Source organism: Astatotilapia calliptera, chromosome 13 (genome assembly GCF_964374335.1).
Source record: "Astatotilapia calliptera chromosome 13, fAstCal68.1, whole genome shotgun sequence".
Lineage (NCBI taxonomy): Eukaryota > Metazoa > Chordata > Actinopteri > Cichliformes > Cichlidae > Astatotilapia > Astatotilapia calliptera.
Window position 1 is genome coordinate 17,005,975 of NC_137434.1, and position 22,563 is coordinate 17,028,537.

The window sequence follows — 22,563 nt, forward strand, 5'->3', positions numbered from 1 at the left end:
GACATGGTGCGTTATCCCACTGGAAACGACTATCAGACCATGGCTACACTGTGGTCATAAAGGGATTGACATTGTCAGCAACAATACTCAGCTATGCTGTGGTGTTTAAATGATGCTCATTTGGTATTAAAGACCCCAAAGTGTGCCAACGAAATATCCCCCACACCATTACACCACCACTGATATGTGGCATTTGTTCATGCTAAATTTGAACTCTAGGTTCTGAACACTGCAGCAGATATCGAGATTCATCAGACCAGGAAACATTTTTCCAATCTTCTAATTGGTGAGCCTGTATAAATTGTACCCTCAGGTTCCTGCTCTTAGCTGACAGGAGTGGAACCTGCTGTGGTCTTCTGCTGTAGCCAGTTCCTTCAAGGTCTGACATGTGCGTTCAGAGATGCTCTTCTGCACAACTTGGTTGTAACGAGTGATTATTTGAATTACTGTTACATTCAGCTCAAGACAGAATGTCGCTTTTCGCCTGTCTTCTGGCCATTTAAAGTCATTTAAATCACCTTTCTTCTTCATTCTTATACTGGGTTTGAATGTCCTAAATGCTCAGAGTTGCTGCCAGTTGATTTAATGATGTCATATTTGCATTAGCGAGCAATGGAATTTGTGTCTACCTAATAAAGTGAGTATATTAAAATAAGCGATTTTGTTGAAGGCACTCTTCAAATTACAAGTCTAGACCTAATTTCACTGTAATGCTTGAGGCTGTTTGGGCTGCTCTATGACCCTTCACCAATGAGTAGATGCAAAATTTAAGCAGCTATACACAAATTCCCCCCTTTCGACATCGGTATCTTAGTAGTTTTTGTATTTTTACTACACAGCTGTCTGGACAGCAAATTGATTATCGTGTGATGTAGATTTTCATGGTTAAAATGCTGGTCTGCATAGCTAAGTAAACTATATCTGGAGGCAACACTAAATACGTGGATCGAGAAGGATTGTCCAGTGCATTTAAAAAAAAAAAGTAATCTGGACTTGATTAGACCTTTTGTACGCAGGGCAAACATGGAGAACATTTGAGCCATTCATGCTGACTCTGTTTCAGTGTGGGTTTGAGATGCCTGATTGGGGCACATTATTCCTACACTCCCTGCCACTCTTTCATGTTAGCCTGTCAAAATGCCACTAATATTTCTTTTTATGGTCTCAGAGGAGCCAGGCTGTGGGCTCACCATCTGGCACTGTAGGCACAACCATCGCCCTGTCAGATCTTTTACTACCACACGCATGCACATACACACAAACCTGTATGACACACAGAGACATAAGCAGAAGATATTTGGTTTATGCAGAAGGCTCTAGCTGGCAGAATCTCTGGGGATTTTTTTTGTCATTTTTGGCAACATTATGCACACATTTATGCATTAGTGTAGCTAGCATCCTCTCTGATTAGAATTAGCTTTATTTCACATCAAACAGCACTTTAACACTTATTTTCTTAAGCATATCTGTGTGAGCCCACAGTGTCCCGATCACTTGATTTTAAAGAGGGGTTAGCAGAGGCCAAAATGAGTCATGAGGTTACAGCGAACCTCCCCTCTTTTTCTTTATGGCCCATTGGCCCTGATGTGACTTTGAGGTGGTTTCAGCCCCAACAGGAAATGAGGTCAGCTTAGCATCCAAAGCACCTCCTGAGATTCGCCACAGGAAATGCATCACATGTCATCTGTGGTCAGGGTTGTTGACGTTGTCATGGTTTTAGGCATTTTAGCCCTAAAATAGGCCTCTCCGCTAATCCCCTCCGAGCAAACGCTGCGCTCATCCCATCATCCCAGCGCTTTCTCTTTGTAATCTGTAAATAAGAGTTGTTTTCTTTTTCATCGCTTAAAAGACGCCAGTGAAATATGGAAGGTTGCATGATTGGCATGTGGTTCTCTTCTGTTACACATGACATGTAAAAGACTGAAGAGCATGAAGAGGGTAAATTAAACCCCAGAAACACTGGCAGCTTCTCTAGTTATTATTTTTAACATGGCTCAAAGCTGCAGTACCAACCTTTACCCTCACTCTTATATCCGAGTGTGACTGTGTGAGAAACTGCTCCGAACAATACACGGCGACTCTGTTTGTGTATTCTACAAAAAGCTCACTATGGGGTCAAGCTCTTGTAAATGGGTGTTGTTGATGTCTGTCTTGTGCCTGCCATTCTGCATTAGCCAATGAAACGCTGTTGAGCCTATGGGCTAGCGAAGCTTTGGTCTTGTTCAGATGAGCGGAAGGTGATTGGACGGGCAGCACTTGTGTTTGAGGTGAATCATAACACAACTGAAACGCTGGCTAAGATATGCACAGATTTACATGTTTGTGAATATTTTCTGTTCCATAAGACATATTATACAAGCGTTAAAATGAGTTTTGGTGTAAGTAAAGTGTGTTTTGGTTTTGTGGATTATGAATAACGAGTGGCTCATAGTTGCAGAGTGATTGAAAAAGATGTGTGCCTTTTCTTGTTGGGTTTTAGCACCTTGGGAGTCGAGGATGGGATTGTTTCCTGAATATCAGTGATGCCTGTCTGTTTGTCTTTGTCTCTCACTGTCTTTCTTGGAAAAACAGAAAGCTATGGTTATTTACTGATATGTGGTTTTTTATGTAATATTTGAGCACTTTAAACATGCACGCACGTACCCATTAGAGGGATGAGGGCTTCCAGACTACTCATCCTATCAATAATCTCCATGTTGAATGAGCAGCTGTGCTGCTGTGACTGAAATAGTCCAGCCAGTTCTTGTAAGTGTTCCCAGTCTGATATCTGCTCCTTCTGTATGGGGACTGCTGTAATTAAGGCTAGTTTGGGAGACTGGGTGCCTCTGGGTGGCTGGAAGTAGGTCACTGGCACAGACTACTGAGATTCAACCGCATTGCAAATGATGTGTGCGATGCAAATTTGTTGTTTTTGTAGCTCTTTCTGTAATCCTTGTCTACCTGAAAATCTGCTTTATGCCAGGCTGTGACCCCCCCCCCCCCCCCCTTCCTGCATCTGTAGATATTATTGATATTAATAGTAGATTGGATCAAAGACCGCTAACTCATTATCTCCTGTCAGCCTGCATGGTGGCTACATCCTTATTGAGCTTATATCGACAGACACAGTGTTTGTTGTTGTCGTTTTCCACTGCCCTTCTCAGATTTGTTCTAATTTTTGTTTCCAAGTGGCTGCACGCGTGCTTCCCATGTGAGGGGCTTTAGGGCAATGACGCAAACGAGAGAGAGAGAAAGAGAGGCGGAACAAGGCAGAGACGGGAAGAGATAAGAGACTGAGATAAAGCACTGCCTCTATAATTCATCACTCATCCAGAATATTACAGATTTTCTGTCTTGACCAATGCATCAGATATTAAAGCACGTGCATGGATGGATGTGTATCGGAGGTTCTAACTTTTTTTGGGGGGGGGGTTGTTTTTTATTCTTGTGTAGTGCGGTAGATCTTCTGGTTATTGTGTCAGTGTGTTTCCACTCTAATTGACTTTGTTACCACGGGGGAACCTCTCAGGCCAACATGGCAGTTGATGAGTATGGAGCAAGGTTTGCCATGCAGAAGCCTGCTATTCTGAGGCACTTGGATCAGGAAGATTTTTGTCCCATAACAAATTCAGGCTATAAAATCTGCATGCACACATTCCTTTAAAATGTCAATCTCAAAATAGTTGCATTAATGTATAAACGTGAGTGTATATATCGTACATGTACATCGTACAAGTGAACACCATACACTCAGTCTGTAGGAACTCTATATTTGTGCCTGTTAATATGCTGTAAACTGTTTTCATATTAGTACAGAAATAGATCACACAGATTAGGTACAAAGCCATGAGAGGGATGCTAAAAGTTTTTGCACAGTGAATTTGAAATCAGTCAACATGTGATGGAAGTGCAGACTTTCAGCTTTAATGCAAAGATGTTTAACAAAAATTTCCTATTAACCATTTAATTTTCATACATAGTTGCTCACAAGTATTTGGACAAACTAACATAATTTTAAATATAAGGACTGTTTTTGATAGTTTGATGAAAATCCTTTGCAGTCAGTCACTAAAGATCACCAAACGCTGTTTCCTCCCATGAGATCCTCTGTGAGGGCCCGTCACTGCAGCCACATTCAGATGCTGCTTGTTTGTGGGTTGATCTGCATTCAGTTTCGCCTTCAGTACCTGAAAACCATGCTCTGTTGAGTTGAGATCACGCGACTGACTTGGGCATTGAAGAATATCCAATTTCTTTGCCTTGAGAAACTCTTAGGTTGTGTGCTGTTAATTCAGTTTTGCAGCATTTGGCGAAATGAGCAGAAATGAGCACACAGAGTATCGCCTTGTGCACTTGTTCAGAATTCATCCTGCTACTTCTATCAGCTGTCACATCATCAGTAAACACCGGCGACCCAACAGTGACCTCCTTCCACTAGCAGCAATACATGTTCACGGCATAACACCGCCTCCACTAGAGGTGGGAACCATACATCCCACGATACGATATTATCACAATACTTAACGCACGATACGATATTATTGCAAGTTTTTTTTAAATATTTTGCGATATTCAGATTCTGTACATAAAGGTAAACTTTATCAATATTCATTTTATCTAATATCAAAGTCTCGCACTCAGTCTTTCTCTCATTTCAGTCAGTTTTATTGTTGACAAACTGAACGGTTTGTATTACAGTCTAGCCCAGCTTAACTGAATGCAACCATCTGGTACAATTATAGCTATTTTGAACTATGAAATTTATGAAAACTATGCAGCCCATTCAGCAACTGAAGAATTTGAAAGTAAATTAAAACAAAATATCATTTTACATTAAATAAAAAAGTTTTAAACCTATCCCCACTAGTGGGGATAGGTTAATTGGATAACCCAAATTGTCACTAGGTGTGAATGTGCGAATGAAAGTGAGTGCGAATGGTTGTCTGTCCCTGTATGTTGGCCCTGCGACAGACTGGCGACCTGTCCAGGGTGTACCCCGCCTCTCGCCCTATGACAGCTGGGATAGGCTCCAGCGCCCCCCGCGACCCTGAAAAAAAAAAAAAAGGATAAGCGGAAGCGAATGGATGGATGGAAAAAAGTTTTAAACTTAATTAAAATAAAACATGTCTTAAATTAAAATAAGTAAACTGTCATGTTTATTGCTGCCAAAGAAAAAGTTAAACACATTTGGACAGTGAAGGAATGTCAGGATTCTTGCTCAGAAAAAGGATCAACATGCTCTGAAGTCAGAGCACAAAAACCTTTTTTGTAACAAAATATCGATTTCTGCTGTCCCTGTATCGATACATTATTAGCAAACAAAATATCACGATACTACACAGTATCAATTTTTTCCCCCCACCCCTAGCCTCCACCATGTTAGACAGGTCATGTGGTATGACCTGCCTAAGTCTAACCTGACCTTCTTGTTCTTGAGTGTAGCCAGTGGTTTGCACCTTGTAGATCCTCTACATTTGCATTCATGAAGGCGTCTCTTCATTGTAGACTTTGACAGTTATACATCTGCCTTCTCAGGAGTGTTCTTGATTTGGTTAATTGCTGAGAAGTTGTTCTTCTTAATAATGGAAATCATTCTTTTAGCATCCGGTTTAGTTGTCTTCTGTGGTCTTTCGGGCCTTTTGGTGCTGCTCAGCTGGCCAGTGCATCTCTTTTGGGCCTGATAATTAAAATGGTGAAAAGCTATAAAATGAAATTCAGATATGTCTGTATTACTGTGATCTGTCATGAAACGCCAAAGAAGCTCGCTTACTTAATAGGGATGAAATATAATTACATTTTTTTGCTATTGTCAATAAATGTCATTAACATGACGATGAAAAGGACATTTTTGAAACTTTATGATGAAGATTTATTTACAAAAAAAATGTCTTGGACTGCTTATTTTGTACTGTTGAGAACATTTAGAGCAGTGGGAGGAGTGTGGGCTTGCCTCTGAATAAACTACAGTGCCCATCTACATTGTAAAGAGGGAAAATGCCACCGAGTGTGCCTTACTGATGTGGTTTTAATATTTTCCGGACAACAACGGAGCTCTGTGGCACTGGGAAACAATCTATGCTAGTCTTCAAACCACACTTGTTTGGGGGGAAAAGTGTTGTTTAGGTTTAAGAAAACTTGAGACTTTTTCTTGCATTATTCGTGTGTGGGCGTGGGTGTGTTTTTTGGATGTTATGAGAGGAAGAAAAGAAAAAGTGAGGCAGGTGAGCAAGTAGAGACAGGGACCCAAAGAAAGAATTAGAGTGAGAGTGAGTACCTGCATGTTGTTGAACCAGACTGTGGCTCAGAGGTCCCACAGAGTCAGGCCTGCTCACACTGGTGTAATAGCTGTGTTTGATGACCTAGAAACATAGACTATCCCGGCACTTATGTAAGACCTAAAAGGCCACTGAAAGAAGTCGAACAAACACGCTCATATAGACACACACACCACAATACAGTATCCATTCTCTTCGTTTAATTTGACACATTCGATAATGACATATTTTTCCTCGTTTTTAGAAAAGACCGTGGATCAAAGCGTCGCTCAGTTTTCACTGAGTCGAAGCCAGCAAATGGCAAAAATCTGTGTTCTGCCTCAGGTGTGAAATCCCAGTCGTGTTGGCGTTGAAATTTAACACTCAAACACAACCTCAGCAGAGCTCTGCTGAGAATCAGCAGAATGTAGACGATTCAACAGCACCTCTAAGTGGCTGCAGAAGCTCGTCTGACATAAACAGCCGTGCCAAGACTGAGTTTTAAATGATTCTGCTTTCTGACTCATCACTCAGATGTTGCACAGGGAGGCTCAGAGAAATTAGATTTTCCTTTAGCCTCCTGTGGCTGGGTAGAAACTTTCTCCCTCTGCAGTAGAGGAACCTTCTTCTACATTTTGTTTTCTACAGTTATGTGACTAAGGCATCAGCATCATTTCTGCATCTTTTTTGCATGCTAAGATGATTACATTAGGCAGCAGATGTCTGACTGGCTCTGAGCCTGTGTACTGCCTCTCTGCAGTGGCTGGCTGTGCGTGCGATGCTGCTGACTGGCTGTTTGGACAACCGATTGGCCGGCTTGCTGGACTGCAGCGTGTCGGTGGAGATGTAATTCTCTACCCTGTCTGTGTAGGGCAGGGTTTAGCACAATGTTGTCGCTGCGCCATGTTGCTTCACACAGTCCAGTTGTCCTGTCATCCTCAGGTTCTCTTATGGTTTCGAAGATCCGTGTAATTTATTGTGGCTGAGTTCCCTTCACTTAACTCCTCTAATCAGTGCTTAATAAGTGCTTTCCCAGCAGAGCCCGAGCTGACACTAAGTGCTCATTGATTGTAATTTCATTTGACATGTTTGTGGGTGCATTAAATGTTCCTGTCTGTCTCTACAGCTCTTCAGGGAAGTCAGAATAATGAAGATTTTGAATCATCCAAATATAGGTAAGCCCAAACAGCAACCTACAAGACCCTCAGTGAGTTTGGATTAGTATTTCCCTGTGAAAGCACACTGTGTAACAAGCGATCCCCATTAAGTTACTGCCTTATCCATGAAAACATCTCACACTTTGATAAGATTGTACTTTCCTTCTGCAAATTATTCTTTTACTTAGAATACTGTCCAAAACTCATGATCCACACCTCATTTTTTTCTTTTCTTCTTAGCTCGTCTTGAGCAATAGTTCTCTAGGCTTTCTTAAGGTCTTTTAAAGTTTTTCTTGGAACATTGGCTGCAGGGAAATCTCCTCCATGCCATGCAATATCACCTGGAAAGTGTCTGATTGAAGCAAAGGTTTTCATTCGTCAGCGTGACAGTGATCCCCAAAACACTGCCAAATACAGTAAAAGCATACCTGGAATAGAAAAACACACAAAGGAACACTATCAGTCATGTTGGCCTCCCCAGAGTCTGGGTGAAAAAGCAGAGTGGGATCAACTTGAGAGTAAACAGAATAAGAGGCCGCCAACATCCAAAGAAGAGCTTTAAATGTCCATCAAGATGTCTTGAGAACTATTCCTGACAACTACTTAAACTACAGTTCAGGCTGTGTTAAAGAATGAAGGTAGTCATACCAAATATTGACTTTTAGGCTCCTTAGAGTTGCAGAAACTCTGTTTTGTCTTATCTACTGTGTGTTTGAACTTGTTTAAATAAATCGCAGAACCTGCTTCCCATTTTCCTAGAAAAATATAAAGAAATGATCACATCTTGATCTGACTGTACAAAAGTACAAGCATAGTTAGCAAATGGTTTAATGCCACTTTGTACCATGCTGGCACCATTCAGACTCTGTTAAGAGTTTTATTGCATTAGGATAGACCAGACCAGCAAGCTCAGCTTACACCAAATCACAACCTTCAATTAGCTTTTGATTTACTTCATCTCTGCCTCCTTTCCCCACTTTCTCCTGCAGTGAAATTGTTTGAGGTGATTGAAACAGAGAAGACTCTTTATTTGGTGATGGAGTATGCCAGTGGTGGTAAGTGAAGCATTAATTCATGTCCACCAAACAGGTGACATTTTGTTAATTTTTCTGAGTGTCACTCTGTTGTGTTAGTTTAACTCTAAAATTCATTGCAAAAATGCTTATTTACAAATCTGTCACTCCAGCTAGTCACCATTTCAAATTAAATATTAAACATGTTATTTGTTGGGTTACCTCAAAGCAAGCATTAGTACATGGTTATTGATGTGATTTTTATCAATATACTTATTGATAATTATATATTTCTTCTTTCTACAGGTGAAGTGTTTGACTATCTAGTGGCTCACGGCAGAATGAAGGAGAAGGAGGCCAGAGCCAAGTTCAGACAGGTGAGTCATCAGTATCGCAGCGCTCACGCCTCTGTCGTCATTCCCTTACTGTTTTTTGAGAGAAGACTGCATGCACCAAGATCAAGCTTTATCACTGACTGCAGAGGAAAGAGGGAACAACTTCCTTTTAGATGCTGCTCTGACATCTAGTGGTGCTGCAGGAGCAATAAGGCATCTACAGTAGTTTGTGAATTTACTAGTTTCCTTTCATGCTTGGCCTGAAAGTGAACAGAATTCAATTTTATTTTTATTCTTTTTCCTTCGGTGTAACGTCGACAGGGTCAAAATCCAGATGTGTTCATTTATGTCTGAGTGCATGCAGGTTTGTGGCCTCTTTTAAATAATAGCTTGATTAAAGATCATGTGCAAATACTAATAAAATGTTTTGCTTGCATGAAAGCTCTCTTTGTTTGTTTGTCTCACGTTTTGAGATAAACAATGTCACTGCAAGAATCTTATACAATATCCAGCCTTCTATTTTTCTTAACTGCTAATTCAAATATTAATTTCACTGGAGGGTCTGAAGCCTTTTCCAGCTGGCATAGCATGAGAGGCGAGGTGCACCTGATCAGGTAGCTAGTCTTTTGCAGTTATATTCACATCTGTGGCTAATTTAAGGGGTTTCCACACCTGTGGAAATCGAACTCTGATTCTGGTTAATTTTCCCCTTTCGTGCAGTTAGTTTGTGCAGGTGTGATCAGACAAAACAACCGCACCGTGACAACTGGGGGGAGGTGGTCTGGAACGGTTCATTTATGGTGTGAACGTAATCCAACCCCGATCTGAACCAACTACCCTGGTGTATGTTACAAGTTTAAGTTAAAAAACAAAAATCCTGTAGAAACGTATTTTTGTTTTGTTTTTTATTCTAACTGCAGGAAGATACTATAGATGTGCAAAGGTCTGCATGGGCTAGCAACTAACTGAAATGAATGTAAATTCAGTTTTCTCACCCAACACCTTCTTCCTGTATATACCTTTGTTGCTCCCGCCCCAGCCAATGAGTGCGCTGAATGTTCTCACGTGGTTTGTTGTGATGCGTTTTGGTTCACTTGGATTTCACTTGGATTTTTGTCTGTGTGAAACCAAACCAAACCCTGGGATGAAGCTGCTAGTTTACAAACTCATCAACTGATTCAGAGTAAACAAGCTATCGGTGTGAAAGCGCCCTTAGAATCACCAGCTAGTCCTACGAAAACAGTTTGTGAACAAACACCGGTTTGATTAATCAATAAAGAAAAGGCTGCAGTTTGTGTGCATTTCTATGTAATGTACATGATATTGTACATGTATTTAACTGTCATGATGCCTGTTTTGTTTTTTGTTTTTTTTAATATTTCAGATTGTGTCTGCAGTGCAGTATTGTCACCAGAGGAGGATAGTACACAGAGATCTAAAGGTGAAAGTTTGTGAGACAATTTCTCCTCACGATTATCCACATCAGTCACTTCCTGTCGGTGTTGACAGTCCACGGTGTGCTTTGCCTCTTTTTCTCTTCACTGCAGGCAGAGAACCTGTTGTTAGATGCAGATATGAACATCAAGATAGCTGATTTCGGCTTCAGCAATGAGTTCACTGTGGGCAGCAAACTGGATACTTTCTGTGGCTCTCCGCCATACGCTGCTCCCGAACTCTTCCAGGGGAAGAAGTACGATGGTCCAGAGGTGGATGTCTGGAGTCTAGGGGTTATCCTCTACACACTGGTCAGCGGCTCACTGCCCTTTGATGGACAGAACCTAAAGGTGGGCAGCTGTTTTGTTTGTTTGTTTGTTCTAAGTAGTTCATATTGACTCAGGAACTACTTGGAAATTTTAATGTTGCAACTGGTGATAAGCTTGGAAAAGTTTTTTCTCTGTGAGCACTTTCCACCTCTGGCTGTCCACATGTCGATAAAGTGCTCTGTGTGTTTCAGATAAAATGCTTATGTAATCATCTGATCTTAAGATCATATTGCACTTGGGTCTTGCAGATATTCTCAGTTGTGTGCATTCAGACAATAGAAAACACTGATACAGTGTACATAAAGGGAGGAGTTATTTTTCTACCAGGTTTCATCATGGTTAGTACAACTGTGGTGTTGCTCTTGAGTTGAGTTACAAATTCCTTTATTAATTGTCCACATCACAGTTGAGAGTGAGGAAAAGCTTTTTGAGAGACAAGTCGTATAGAAAGAAGAAAAAACAGAAACCAACAGTAAAACTACAAATGCAAATCTTTTCCTCTGAACTTCAGCGCATTTTATTAAAAAATATTTATTGTCCAAATAATTATAGCTGAACCGTAACAGTGTTAGTAATTAGATCTTTTATTCATCAGTTTGAATACTTCTGTTTGAGTATGAAATAGCTTGAACTCCAAAAGCCTGATTACCGTAAATGAAGTTGGGCCAAAAAAAAAATCTGAGCCATTCTGACAGACTTATGATGTTCACACGAGGTGGTTACTTCAACCATAAAAAATTAAAGGTGGAATTTACTGTGTATTGTGTGTAATGAGACATGCGCATGAATTCATGTTCCTTTAATAAAGCAACAGTTTGGACTAAATTTAGTCAGATTCACTAATGTTCACAGCAGGGCTGAATGACCTGCAGTGTTATAGGCGCATTGATCAATATCTTTACAGCCACAAGTACAGCATGTGAACACAGCCAGCCAAAACGGAGCCATAGGAGAATAAATATTTGACTGGCATTCACCACTTGACTCTAAATAGCTACTGAGTGCACACTTGATGAGTAAATAAGCAACATTATAGAGCGATTGTGTTGTTTACGCTGGGGTCTGCTCCTTTCAAATGGCTTACATGGGAAAAATGATGCTGTTCCTTTTATTGTTAAACTTTGTTGCTAAATTCTCCTCCTGTCTGTCTGCAACTTTGGTGTGCAGGAGCTGAGAGAGAGAGTCCTGCGAGGAAAGTACCGTATTCCCTTCTACATGTCCACAGACTGTGAAAACCTGCTAAAGAAACTGCTCGTGCTCAATCCCGTGAAACGAGGCAGTTTGGAGGTAATACCTGTGTTTGCATTGATGCAGCTTAACAGTTATTTCCTCTCCAGCAAGTAGTCAAAAAGACAGTCGTAACCATGTGGAGTGATATTGTTTTAATGTCATGGAAGCAGGTAATTGCCACTGTTGGTTGGTGGAAAACAAAAGAATGGTTTTAATTTTATAGCCTGTCAGAGGAATGATATTCTTCAAAGAGTGGACTTAAAATTTGATTTCACTACAGCCTTCATCAACAGAAAAACTAAATGGAATGGAAATAATCCTTAATTTTGTGTGCAAAATCCTTATACGATGTGCATTCATTATTATGAGCGTGTGTTGGGCAAGTTACTTTGAAAAAGTAATTAATTATAGTTACTAATTACTACTTCAAAAAAGTAACTGAGTTACAATATTCTAAAAGTAATTAATTAATTGAAAAGTAACTATTGCGTTACTTTAAAAAAGCGTTTAACCCTCTGGGGTCCAGGGTATAATTGGCCATTTTTAACTACTTTTGATTTTCCCTCCACATTTTACCTTTAAAAACTATTTACTTTGTCTTGTTTGGTATCATTCTTTTCAGCACAACCTCACCTGTCTGAATTTCATTTTGACATACTGTATTAACACAATTGATTTAAAATCAGACAAAAAACATAAAATCTGAGTAGAAAAAGTTATTTTTACTTTAACAACCACAAACATGTTTAATGAATCATATTTCATAACTTTAAATGCAAATATAAATTGTCAATTTTAAAATCCTATGCACAAGTTTTGCAAACAAAGTTATTTGCATCCATTTACCTTTTACCTTGATTTTTTTAAATAACCATTTCAAACTATTTACATAACAATCAGCTGTTCTGCATTCAATAAGATGCCACAAATTATTTGTGCCACTCCAAAACAATAATTTCTGTCCACTATAAAGGAAAACATCACAGCCTGATACCTGCAGGCCTGACAGCAGCAGGTGTATCACTCCTGTTTCTACCTGGAGACAGCAGTCGCCTCATTGTTCTGACACACAACACAAAACTATCCACAACACTACACACTAACTACACAAGACAACACATTAACTACACACTCCAAACACGCTAAACGTCACAAATCTCTCACATATCAAAACTCGCTCTCTCTTTTTCTGCTCTCTCTCTCTCTCTCTCTCTCTCTCTCTCTCTCTCTCGCCGTCACTCCTAACTTCCCCTGTTTTTTTGGGGGTTTTTTTGCTCATAAGCAGAGAGTGCTTGCTGCGCTGTCCTTAGGCAGTAAACGCGACTAAGCTATTGAGGAAAAAACCAGAGTCATTTTTATCATGACTCTGGTTTTACGTAGCCTATCAACACAATTTATAAACTGGTATATTTCACCTTGTTTCTTTGTCTTTAAGTGGTCATGTGATTGGCTTACCACGACTACTTTATTCTTCCTCAGTCAAACAGCAGCTCTCATGCAATTGTTTTGCCCCCTGAGCTCCAGGTGTTGTCCTAGACAGTGATTGTGATTATCATCCGCGGGAGCGCGCGCAGCTGCTTAAAGCTGTAGCGCCCAGATTACTTACGTAAACAGCTACTTCCGTGCAACTGATATAAGATGCGGTAAGCTGAACACAGCTTCAACCTTCTGTTTGTTGGAAAATAGTAACGGACCACATTTCCTTGTTAGTGACTGTAACGGCGTTGTAACGATAGGAAAGTAATTAGTTAGATTACTCCTTACTGAAAAAAGTAATGCCATTACTTGTAACGGCGTTATTCCCATCACTGATTATGAGTTTTTCTCCTTTGCAAATAGTGTTTGGACACTCATTGTTTACAGGTCAATATCATCCCTGCATTCAGACCCAGGCTCAATAGTAAAGATTTCTCCAGTAATAATAACAATTGATCGCCATGTTGTCAGACTTTCGTCAAATTCCTGTTCCGTGTTGCATAACTGATTAATTACGAGCCGTTAAAGAAGATATGCATGATTTTTAATTGCCTTCTTTCTTTGTCAGCAAATCATGAAAGACCACTGGATGAATGTAGGTCACGAGGAGGAGGAGCTTAAACCTTACATCGAGCCTGAGGCGGACTTCAGTGATTCATCTAGAATAGGTGTGTGTTTGTGTTTGTGTTGATCTCATTCTTTGTCATTTAAAATTCTGGGATTCTCGCCGCTAATGTTAACTGACTCCATCACTCAGAGCTCATGGTGACGATGGGCTTCCCTAAAGATGAGATCACCGATTCCCTGCAGAATCAAAAATATGACGAAGTCATGGCCACTTACCTGCTCCTGGGAAGAAAAGCCCCGGAGGTGAGTTTGTTTGACTTGCGACTCATTGATCGCCTACATCACCTCTGCAGTGAGTCATGTGACCACATCCGCCTTCACGTTGCAGTTCGAAGGGAGCGAGCCTCTGGCTAACAGCATCCTGGGTCAGCGACAGCGGCCGACCAGTGACATCAACAACAGCTCCAGCATTTCTCCCGCCCATCCCAAGGTCACGCGCAGCATCTCGACCAATCAGAAGCAGCGCCGCTACAGTGATCATGGTGGGGATGATGATGATGGTGGTGGTGGTGGTGGTGGTGTCGTAGAGAAGCCAAGTAAAGTAACCTCATCCTTCCCGGCTCAGAGAGTGCTGCGTGTTGTGTAGAGGGAAGTTACTCTCAGTCACTGATGATTGGCCGAATGAGTGTACACTGCTGAATAGACCTCAATAAGCTTTACAACAGAAACATTTTCCCACCGTTGACACTAATTTAGGAACTTTCCATTCCTTGTGCTCTCAGATTTATTTATGGTGGGGGAAAAAAGTCTTTAAAACCTCGACAGACTAACTTGTTTGCTTAATGTGGTCTAATTTTCCTAAACAGTGAACCAACGCTTAAATTTCAAAATCAGTGACTCAGCCTGCACACTGCACTGGTTGTGTAGCAGCTTCCTCCTAAGTCTTGTGGGGCCATTGTGTTTGGCGCCATCTTCTGGCTTGCTGCTTTCCTGCAGCTCCCTCAGGAGCAGCACCTCAAAGCATGTGGAGGGAACAGCTCTGCTTGATATGTGCTCACCTTGGCTTCTGTATCTGTATAACTCGATGCTGCCTCTGAAAGATTCGATGATGTATAAATCCTGGCTTGGATTGGCTTTGCTTGATACTGTCCTCGTCTGTTCTTTTTCTCCTGAAAGCTTAAATGTTGGAGGTGTAGAAATAACGACGCGCTTGGTTAAACATAAGTAAGTCCAATCCCGTTTGTTTGTGTGTGCGTCTCTCCTAGTGGGTCCGTCTGTGCCGCCGGCGGTATCGTATACAAAGCGTGGCCAGGCTTTGAGCGTGGAAAGTGACCACAGGGAGGAGTGGGACGGAGCGCGCCGGCTAGAGCTCAGCACTTCAAAAGGAGACGTTCCTGCCTCACCCCTGGGGGTGCAGGAGAGGAAGAAAACCACAAGTGCTGTGGGGGTGAGGAAGTGGGCACTGTACACTGCGTACTCCTGAATAAACAACTTTTGACAGAGCCGTGTTTAATACTCAAGAAAACGTTTTGTCCTTTTTATATGATTCACAGTAATTTTAAGTAAATTTTTGTTGTCTCTCTGCACAAGCAGACCAACGGGTCTATGACTCGCAGGAACACATACGTGTGTGAGCGATCCTCCACTGACCGCTATTCAGCTATTCCCAATGGCAAAGACAGCAGGTACGTGCTAACATTTAGATCAATCTACAGATCAGTTTTCACACCTGTAGTACTTTGCTCTGTTTTGTGTTGGTTTCTTCACATACACTTAAAGATACAAGTGAACTAAAATGCATCACTAGAAACCACATGAGAACGCTGAGTTTGCTTATTGGTTGGAAGTGCCTGGGGCACAGCAACAAAACTAATAACAGGATGGAAGAGTTGTGATCTGGGCTGGCAAGCAGTGGGTTCATTTTATGCTTAGTTGCTACATTTTGTGCACTCTGCTGCTTCCCAGAATGCAAGGCTTACCTGGCTACAGGAAGGCATGTAGCCCAAAGTTGCAGTGCACACCTGGTAGCTAGCTCAGCTTAAAGGTTTTCTTTCTCTCTTTATCCATCCATCTGACACACACTGAACAGCACCTCCTGTGGGTCTACAACAGGGGTGGGCAACTCCAGGCCTCGAGGGCCGGTGTCCCTGCAGGTTTTAGATGTGTCCTTGAACCAACACAGCTGATTTAAATGGCTAAATTAGCTTCTGAACATGTCCTGAAGTTCTCCAGAGGCCTGGTAACCAACTAGTTATCAGGTGTGTTGACCCAAGGTGAGATCTAAAACCTGCAGGACACCAGCCCTCGAGGCATGGAATTGCCCACCCCTGGTCTACAAGAAGGCACGCCAATGTCTTCTCTTTGGGTGTCACCTGACTGGGCTCCATGGGCTAGGGCTAAGGCTCGGCCACCAGCCGCCCTCCCTCGACAAGGAGCAAAACAAACCAGAGTTTGATTTCAAGCGGGGCAGGTGTGAAAACACCGTGCATGCATGTTTTTCCATGCTTATGAGCATCACTATTCCTGTTTTTATTTTATTTTATTTTATTTTTTTTTTATGAAAGCCACAAATGAGAAACTTGTGGTTTCACATTTGTGAATATGCTGTTTAAATAATATGAATTGAACATTTTATCTTTATCTGTACTCTGCTTCGGTCTCCAGTTTAACCGAGGTGTCAGGGAGTACCCCGTCGACTGCAATGAGCTCCACACGACCTCGTCACACCAAGTCTATGTCATCATCAGGGCATCCTTCAAAGAGCACACTGCCCCCCATCGATGACAACACAGAGCTTAAAGCCAGGTGAGCAGCCGAGTAGGTGATGGAGATTACAATGGTGTATTTTTTTTAAGTTAAATGTCAACATGATGATTTAAAATCTCAGATTTATTTTCAAACTTTACAATTAAAAAGGAAGAAAATAAATCTCCATAGTAGGGCTGCAAAGATTCAAGTAACTTAAATAACTCAATTTTAAAAGAAACTTTCAGTGCTTTGTTTAATCCATGACTGTATGGCGCTCAGTCGTCACCATCTAACCAGTTTAACGTGGGGCCGGAATCAGTCTGCACACACAGCTGTTATCGTGTTATGGTGAGCTCAGGTGGAGTGAAATAAAACGTTTTTCTAGCATCCAAAACCCGCTCGTTCTTATAATCAACTTTAAAACCTTTACTGGGAAGAAGCTGATAGCACTCGTTAACCAAACTATGTGTTCATCAAGCGCCATTGTGAAGAAAAGAGAACTTTGCTCCCATCCACCACCGTTTCTTTTACACAGCATGAATTCTACAGAGGTTAAAATAAAAGCACGTGTGTAGAAAGTGAGATGAACAGATGAACTTTTAAAGTCTGGCGCGATGTTTAACTTAGCCAGCTTGCTGTAGGATGACGGCAGTTGTCCTACTTTTCATTGGAGTGATACCTGTGACTCTGAAGGGGGCAAAGACCATATTTAGTTTAAGGCTTTAGGAACATAATTTTCTGGGTTACTTAATATAGAATAAAACACTCACAGATACACATGGACATCGTGAACACACACCAGATCTACCTCATTCAAGAGATTTGGTACTATCACCCCCCCCCCCCCCCCCTTTTCTTTTTTTGACTCTCATTTGACATAATGTTCTTTTAAAAATTGTATTTAATATGGCACATAAATGATTATTTTTTCTTAAACACATGCAAAACGTTGCAATTTCTAATCAATGGAATAACTGATAGAGTACTTGATTACTGAAATAATAATCAATAGCTGTACGTATGTCCAAACAATGGTAAGAATTGGTATATGCCTTGATAGCTGTGGCTCAAAAATAATCATGAAACAAAAATAATCATTATGTTTATTTTCACAGATCATCATGCAGGTGCTCCTCAACATTTAACAATGAGAATCACAATGTTGAGCAAATGTCCTTGGGTCATCACTTCAGAAACAAATTACAAACATCTGTTGGAACAGATCATGTGATTGCACCTTAGTTAATTTTTTTTTTATATTCATTGCTTTGATTTCACTCAGCAAATGGAACAATTAAATGTACGGTCTGTGTCTTTAAAAGCAGTCTGATGGTCACAAACTGCTGTTTTACCCTGCACGCTCACACAGTCATTCAGATTCAGCAGTGGCGTTAAAAATGTACTTTTCATCGAGAAATACCATAACTTCATTCTAAAATACAAACAGAAATGTGCCAGATGTTCATCTCCTCCAACGCGTTTTTCTTATTCTGCAGCTCGTCTCCACGCGGCCCCTCCACCTCTCCGTCTGCACACAGTATTAGCACCCCAGAGAAGAACCGTTTCCCCCGTGGTACCACCAGTCGCAGCACTTTTCACGGAGCCCAGCTCAGAGACCGCCGCAGCGCCACCTACAACGGACCTCCAGCTTCACCCACATTGTCTCATGATACGGGGGCTCTCGCTCAACAACGCAGGGGCACCTCTACAGGGATCATTAGCAAGATCACCTCCAAGTTTGTCCGCAGGTCAGTGCTTTGTACCTTAGAGTCGTTGCACCCAGCAGTTATTGTACCACCGTGGTCTCAAACTCAGAGCTACATGTTAAACAAATATTTGACTGAGAACAGCTCAACGCTTTCAAAACTGCAGGATGTAAAGCCATACTTTACTAATTTATACTTCCTTTGTGCTAAGGTGCTTTTATTATTGAAGGGAAATGCAGGTTCTACAGGGAGAAACATTCATGTGCTCCTGGTGTAGTCCCATTTCCAGATCAGGAAGTCGTTCTTCCTGCTTTGTTTTGTTCAAACTTACAGTACTGTGCAAAAGTCATGAGCCACCGCTCGTTTCTTCTTATTTTGCTTGGATAATGGAAGACAAGTGCAGTGATTTACTTAAATGTGCAAACATACATGGAAATAACATCTGGTTTGACCACTTTTATTTTTTCAACACAACCTCTGTCTTGTAATTTCTTTAAGTAGTCTTGAGGAATATTTCTCCAGGCTTCCTAAAGGACATTCAGAGCTCTTCTTTGGGTGTTAGCTGCTTTTTTTTTCCTGCCATGTAGAAATAATGTTTGGTTTGATGCTCTGAGGTGGCAAATCCACGACTGAATCTGTGTTTTGTTTTCTATTCAAGTAGTATTCTTTAGCTGTGTGTTTGGGATCATTGTACCACTGAAAAATGAAGTCCCTGCCAACCAGACATTTTTCAGATGCTGTTGCATGCAAATTATTCTATTTTTGACAGGATCCCAAACCCCACTGGCTGAAATGCAGCCCTAAACCACAACAGGAGACTCCAGCATGTTTTACAGAAGACTGTAGACACTCTCTCCTGCCATCCTTTATACTTATTGATGGCAATTTATACCAAAACGCTCCTTGAAAACAAATTCTAAAGAAATGAGCAGTAACTCAAGATTTTTGCACAGTACTGTACATTAATTATCTAAATCAGAAAGTCACTTTTCTTTCTAGTCTGACACCAAATTAATATACAGTTATTTTTTAAATAGATTACAAGGCAGTTCAGAAAAGGACTTGAGTTTCCTTCCATGCTAGCAGCTCTGTAAGGCTATACTTGGTAAAAACATGCTAACAGGCTCACATTAACAATACCAGGTGTTAGCTTTATCATGGTCACTGTGTAAGTTTAACAAAATAAAAAGTACAGCTGAGGTGAGGTGAATTATGTTGCAGGTATCAGTCATTGGACAAATTATTAGATGCATTCAAATCTCGATACACAACAAAAATCATCCCTGGACATACTGTGTGTCTCTGTGTAAAAGTTACTGAAGTGATTAAAGGAGTTGCGACGTTTGTTCGGATTCCTTTATGCGAACTTTCCAGGTATAAAAATGAAGGAAGCGTCACGCTCTCTGCCTGTTTACTATAAATGCTGCATAGTTTCCCCAGTCCTCTGTGAATATCACACATCCACACTGCCACCCCTCGTCATCCATACAGCAGTTAGCACCTTCACGCTGGTCCATCTGGTGGAGGCTCACAGCTTTCTCTCCTTTTCTCCCCGCCTAGAGCTCTGTCTTTCAGGTCGACCCAGAGGTAGGAGAACATAACGCTTGCTGCACTTGTCACCCCCGTCCGAAATAAACCAAACCTCTTTGTGCCCACTATGACCTTGGCCCGTGTTTCCTTAACCCCTTGCGTACTTGCCCACTACACCACGTCCTTGCCTACTGACACCCTTTGTTATGCAGTATTTCCCTCCCTTGTGTCCACTGCCTCTTAAACAAACCTCACGGCTCACCAGCTTCTTCTGTACTAAGCCACCAGATATCTGCTTCTCAAGTTGCTAGCTTTCCTCTCCTTATTCTCCCCCATCCTTTGGCTGAGCTTAACAGAAAAGACCAGGCAAAAATCCAGAGGCCGAATGGACTGTCTAGAAACGCTTTTCCGCTCTTTGCAGATCAGTGGGGATTAAGGAAAGGTAGCGTATTGTAGATGGGATGATGCATTTGGTTAATGTGAGCTATAATAGAATGACCCTCAAAACAAAGACCGTCACAGTCACCTCATTGTGTGCTGAACCCTGATACCCAGGAGTGTGGATTCTTTCCTGGCATGATGCCTGACACCCCCTCTGTGTCCAGTCATGATGGGGGTGGTGTTTAGTAGTGAGTCGGGGCGGGGCTGCATGTGTTGATATGATCCCAAGGGAATAACGAGTCTGTTCCTGGTTTATTTCAGGGTACCTAGTGAGGGAGAGGCCAGTGCCAGGACAGAAACACCAAGGTAAGAATTTGTGAGATGTCAAGTTCACAGAGAACGTGAAACCCACCTCTGCCTACTTCCCCTGTCCCCGCTCTCACTCTCTCCCTGATGGTTTCTTGCTCAGGAGTGCGTCTGGTGACACTAAGGAGGACGGCAGTCGGGATTCAAAGCCTCGCTCCCTGCGTTTCACCTGGAGCATGAAGACCACCTCCTCCATGGAGCCCTCGGAGATGATGAGGGAGATCAGAAAAGTCCTGGACGCCAACAGCTGCGACTACGAGCAGCGCGAGCGCTTCCTGCTTTTCTGTGTCCACGGCGACGCTCGCCAGGACAATCTGGTCCAGTGGGAGATGGAGGTGTGCAAGCTGCCCCGCCTTTCGCTCAACGGCGTGCGCTTCAAGAGGATATCGGGCACGTCCATCGCCTTTAAGAACATCGCCTGCAAAATTGCCAACGAGCTCAAACTGTGACAGCAGATGGAGCCCCAGTCAGTCTTTTCTCTGGTCGCAGTCTCATCTCATCACTGGATTAGTGTCGACTCGCAGGACAAAATTCAGCACTGAAAGGTCCTCGCCATGCAGTATCAGGGTGGACTCGGCTGGTAAACGTGCAATACTGGCCACGAATGTACTGTACAGGGTAGTGGATCAGAGAGATATTGCAAAGTTTAACGTCTGTGACGGAGAGATAGCAAAAAAGAAAACATTAAAAAAAAAAAACAGCTAACCCAGCTTTTTTTTTTTCTCCTTCCGTCCGGCCCTCTGTCTCTCTCTTTCTCGCTCTCATCGGCCCGCTGCTCCATGTCAGAAGACGCATTTATGTAACACATGCAGTATGCAACTGAAGATGACCATCCTGCAATAATGTTTTCAGTCTTCTTTTTCTAAACGCCTACTACAAGATCTACTCTCCTCGCTGAATAACCATTAAACCTACCGTATGCTAAACTAGCCGCTTTTCCACCTGTGTTAAGTCAGTATATAGATCAGGCTGGAGCCCATATGTAAAAAGAGAATTGTACTGTATGCATAACATCTGCAGGTACTGTATTGTACTGTATATTAATTTAGCGTTCTGTACAGACTTTTATTGTTAATACTGTCTTTTTTTTTTCATGGGATTTGAGTTCTTTCCTAATATAATTGATGTCTCTTGGAGCATTAATCTTTCACTCTGTTTTTTTTTCTCTTCTTTTTTTTCTTTTTTTTTAAGAGCCACCATATGGAAATAGTGTTTTCAATTTTATTTAAAAAGCACTAAATTATTTTGTGGAAAATTGAGGGATTTGTTCCCTTGCCTTTTATGTTATATTTTTTTGCCTATGGAAAAAAACACTAAGTTGCACCACATAGACTTGAGTAGTAAGTTCAGTTAAAACTGAAATTGTGTTCACTTTATTTTCTCTCGGCAGTAGGTTGGTGATTTGGGGGTCCTGCTGCAATTGCACAACTTTTCCAGGGTGATGTGTATGAACATGAGAGTATGCACCTGTATTTCTTTGATGTTAGTTTGGTAGTCCTCAATTGCGAAGAAAAAAACCCAGCAGGGTTTAAATTGGTTTACTTTAGAAAGCGCCTGACAGGATGATACATGACGTGTTGATCGCCACGACGAGGCATTTTATTTTTTCTTTGATGGAGCCTTTCTAAAGAGCCTGATTTAGTCCTGCCACCAGTGTGATTGTGCAGGTACTTGTGTATCTCCTTGCTTGTGTGTTAATTTTCTTTCTTTCATTTTTTTTTTTTTTTTTTTTTAATTTCAGCGGATTTTATTGTATTTATTCCATTACATTGTAATGTGCTGCTTTGTAGATTTGAGGCGTGCACTTTGTTGGAGAAAATAAAAAGGATTTTATTTGTTTGTATTTATTTTACTCCTATTTTTTTCATATCTGACATAATTACACACCCAGGGTTCAGGACAGTTTGCCTCATTTAGCTTAAGGAAGTACAGTGCTGTGCAACAGTCTCGAGTCACCACTGATTTCTTTACATCCAAGGAGCCAGATGTTCTTCAAATTTTTTTAAGTAGTCTTGAGCAGTAGTTCTCCTGGCTTTCTGAAGGTCCCTCGCCATCCTT

General features: G+C 41.5%; 1 protein-coding gene across 4 annotated transcripts in view; it reads left to right on the forward strand.

Moving 5' to 3' along the window:
- Positions 1-22,348, forward strand: part of mark1 (MAP/microtubule affinity-regulating kinase 1) — a 36,199-nt gene extending 13,851 nt beyond the window's left edge. The window contains exons 4-19 of one of the 4 annotated variants that reach the window (XM_026189485.2): positions 7,360-7,408; positions 8,380-8,445; positions 8,710-8,780; positions 10,123-10,179; positions 10,286-10,522; positions 11,669-11,788; positions 13,776-13,875; positions 13,965-14,077; positions 14,163-14,370; positions 15,040-15,221; positions 15,368-15,459; positions 16,439-16,579; positions 18,019-18,270; positions 19,789-19,815; positions 20,461-20,505; positions 20,609-22,348. In XM_026189485.2, coding sequence (XP_026045270.1) covers positions 7,360-7,408; positions 8,380-8,445; positions 8,710-8,780; positions 10,123-10,179; positions 10,286-10,522; positions 11,669-11,788; positions 13,776-13,875; positions 13,965-14,077; positions 14,163-14,370; positions 15,040-15,221; positions 15,368-15,459; positions 16,439-16,579; positions 18,019-18,270; positions 19,789-19,815; positions 20,461-20,505; positions 20,609-20,954 — 2,106 coding nt within the window. In that variant the 3' untranslated portion in view covers positions 20,955-22,348. The remainder of the gene's footprint in view (positions 1-7,359; positions 7,409-8,379; positions 8,446-8,709; positions 8,781-10,122; positions 10,180-10,285; positions 10,523-11,668; positions 11,789-13,775; positions 13,876-13,964; positions 14,078-14,162; positions 14,371-15,039; positions 15,222-15,367; positions 15,460-16,438; positions 16,580-18,018; positions 18,271-19,788; positions 19,816-20,460; positions 20,506-20,608) is intronic. The other 3 variants (XM_026189487.2, XM_026189486.2, XM_026189489.2) reach the window with 3 other exon arrangements.
- Positions 22,349-22,563: the final 215 nt, after the last annotated feature.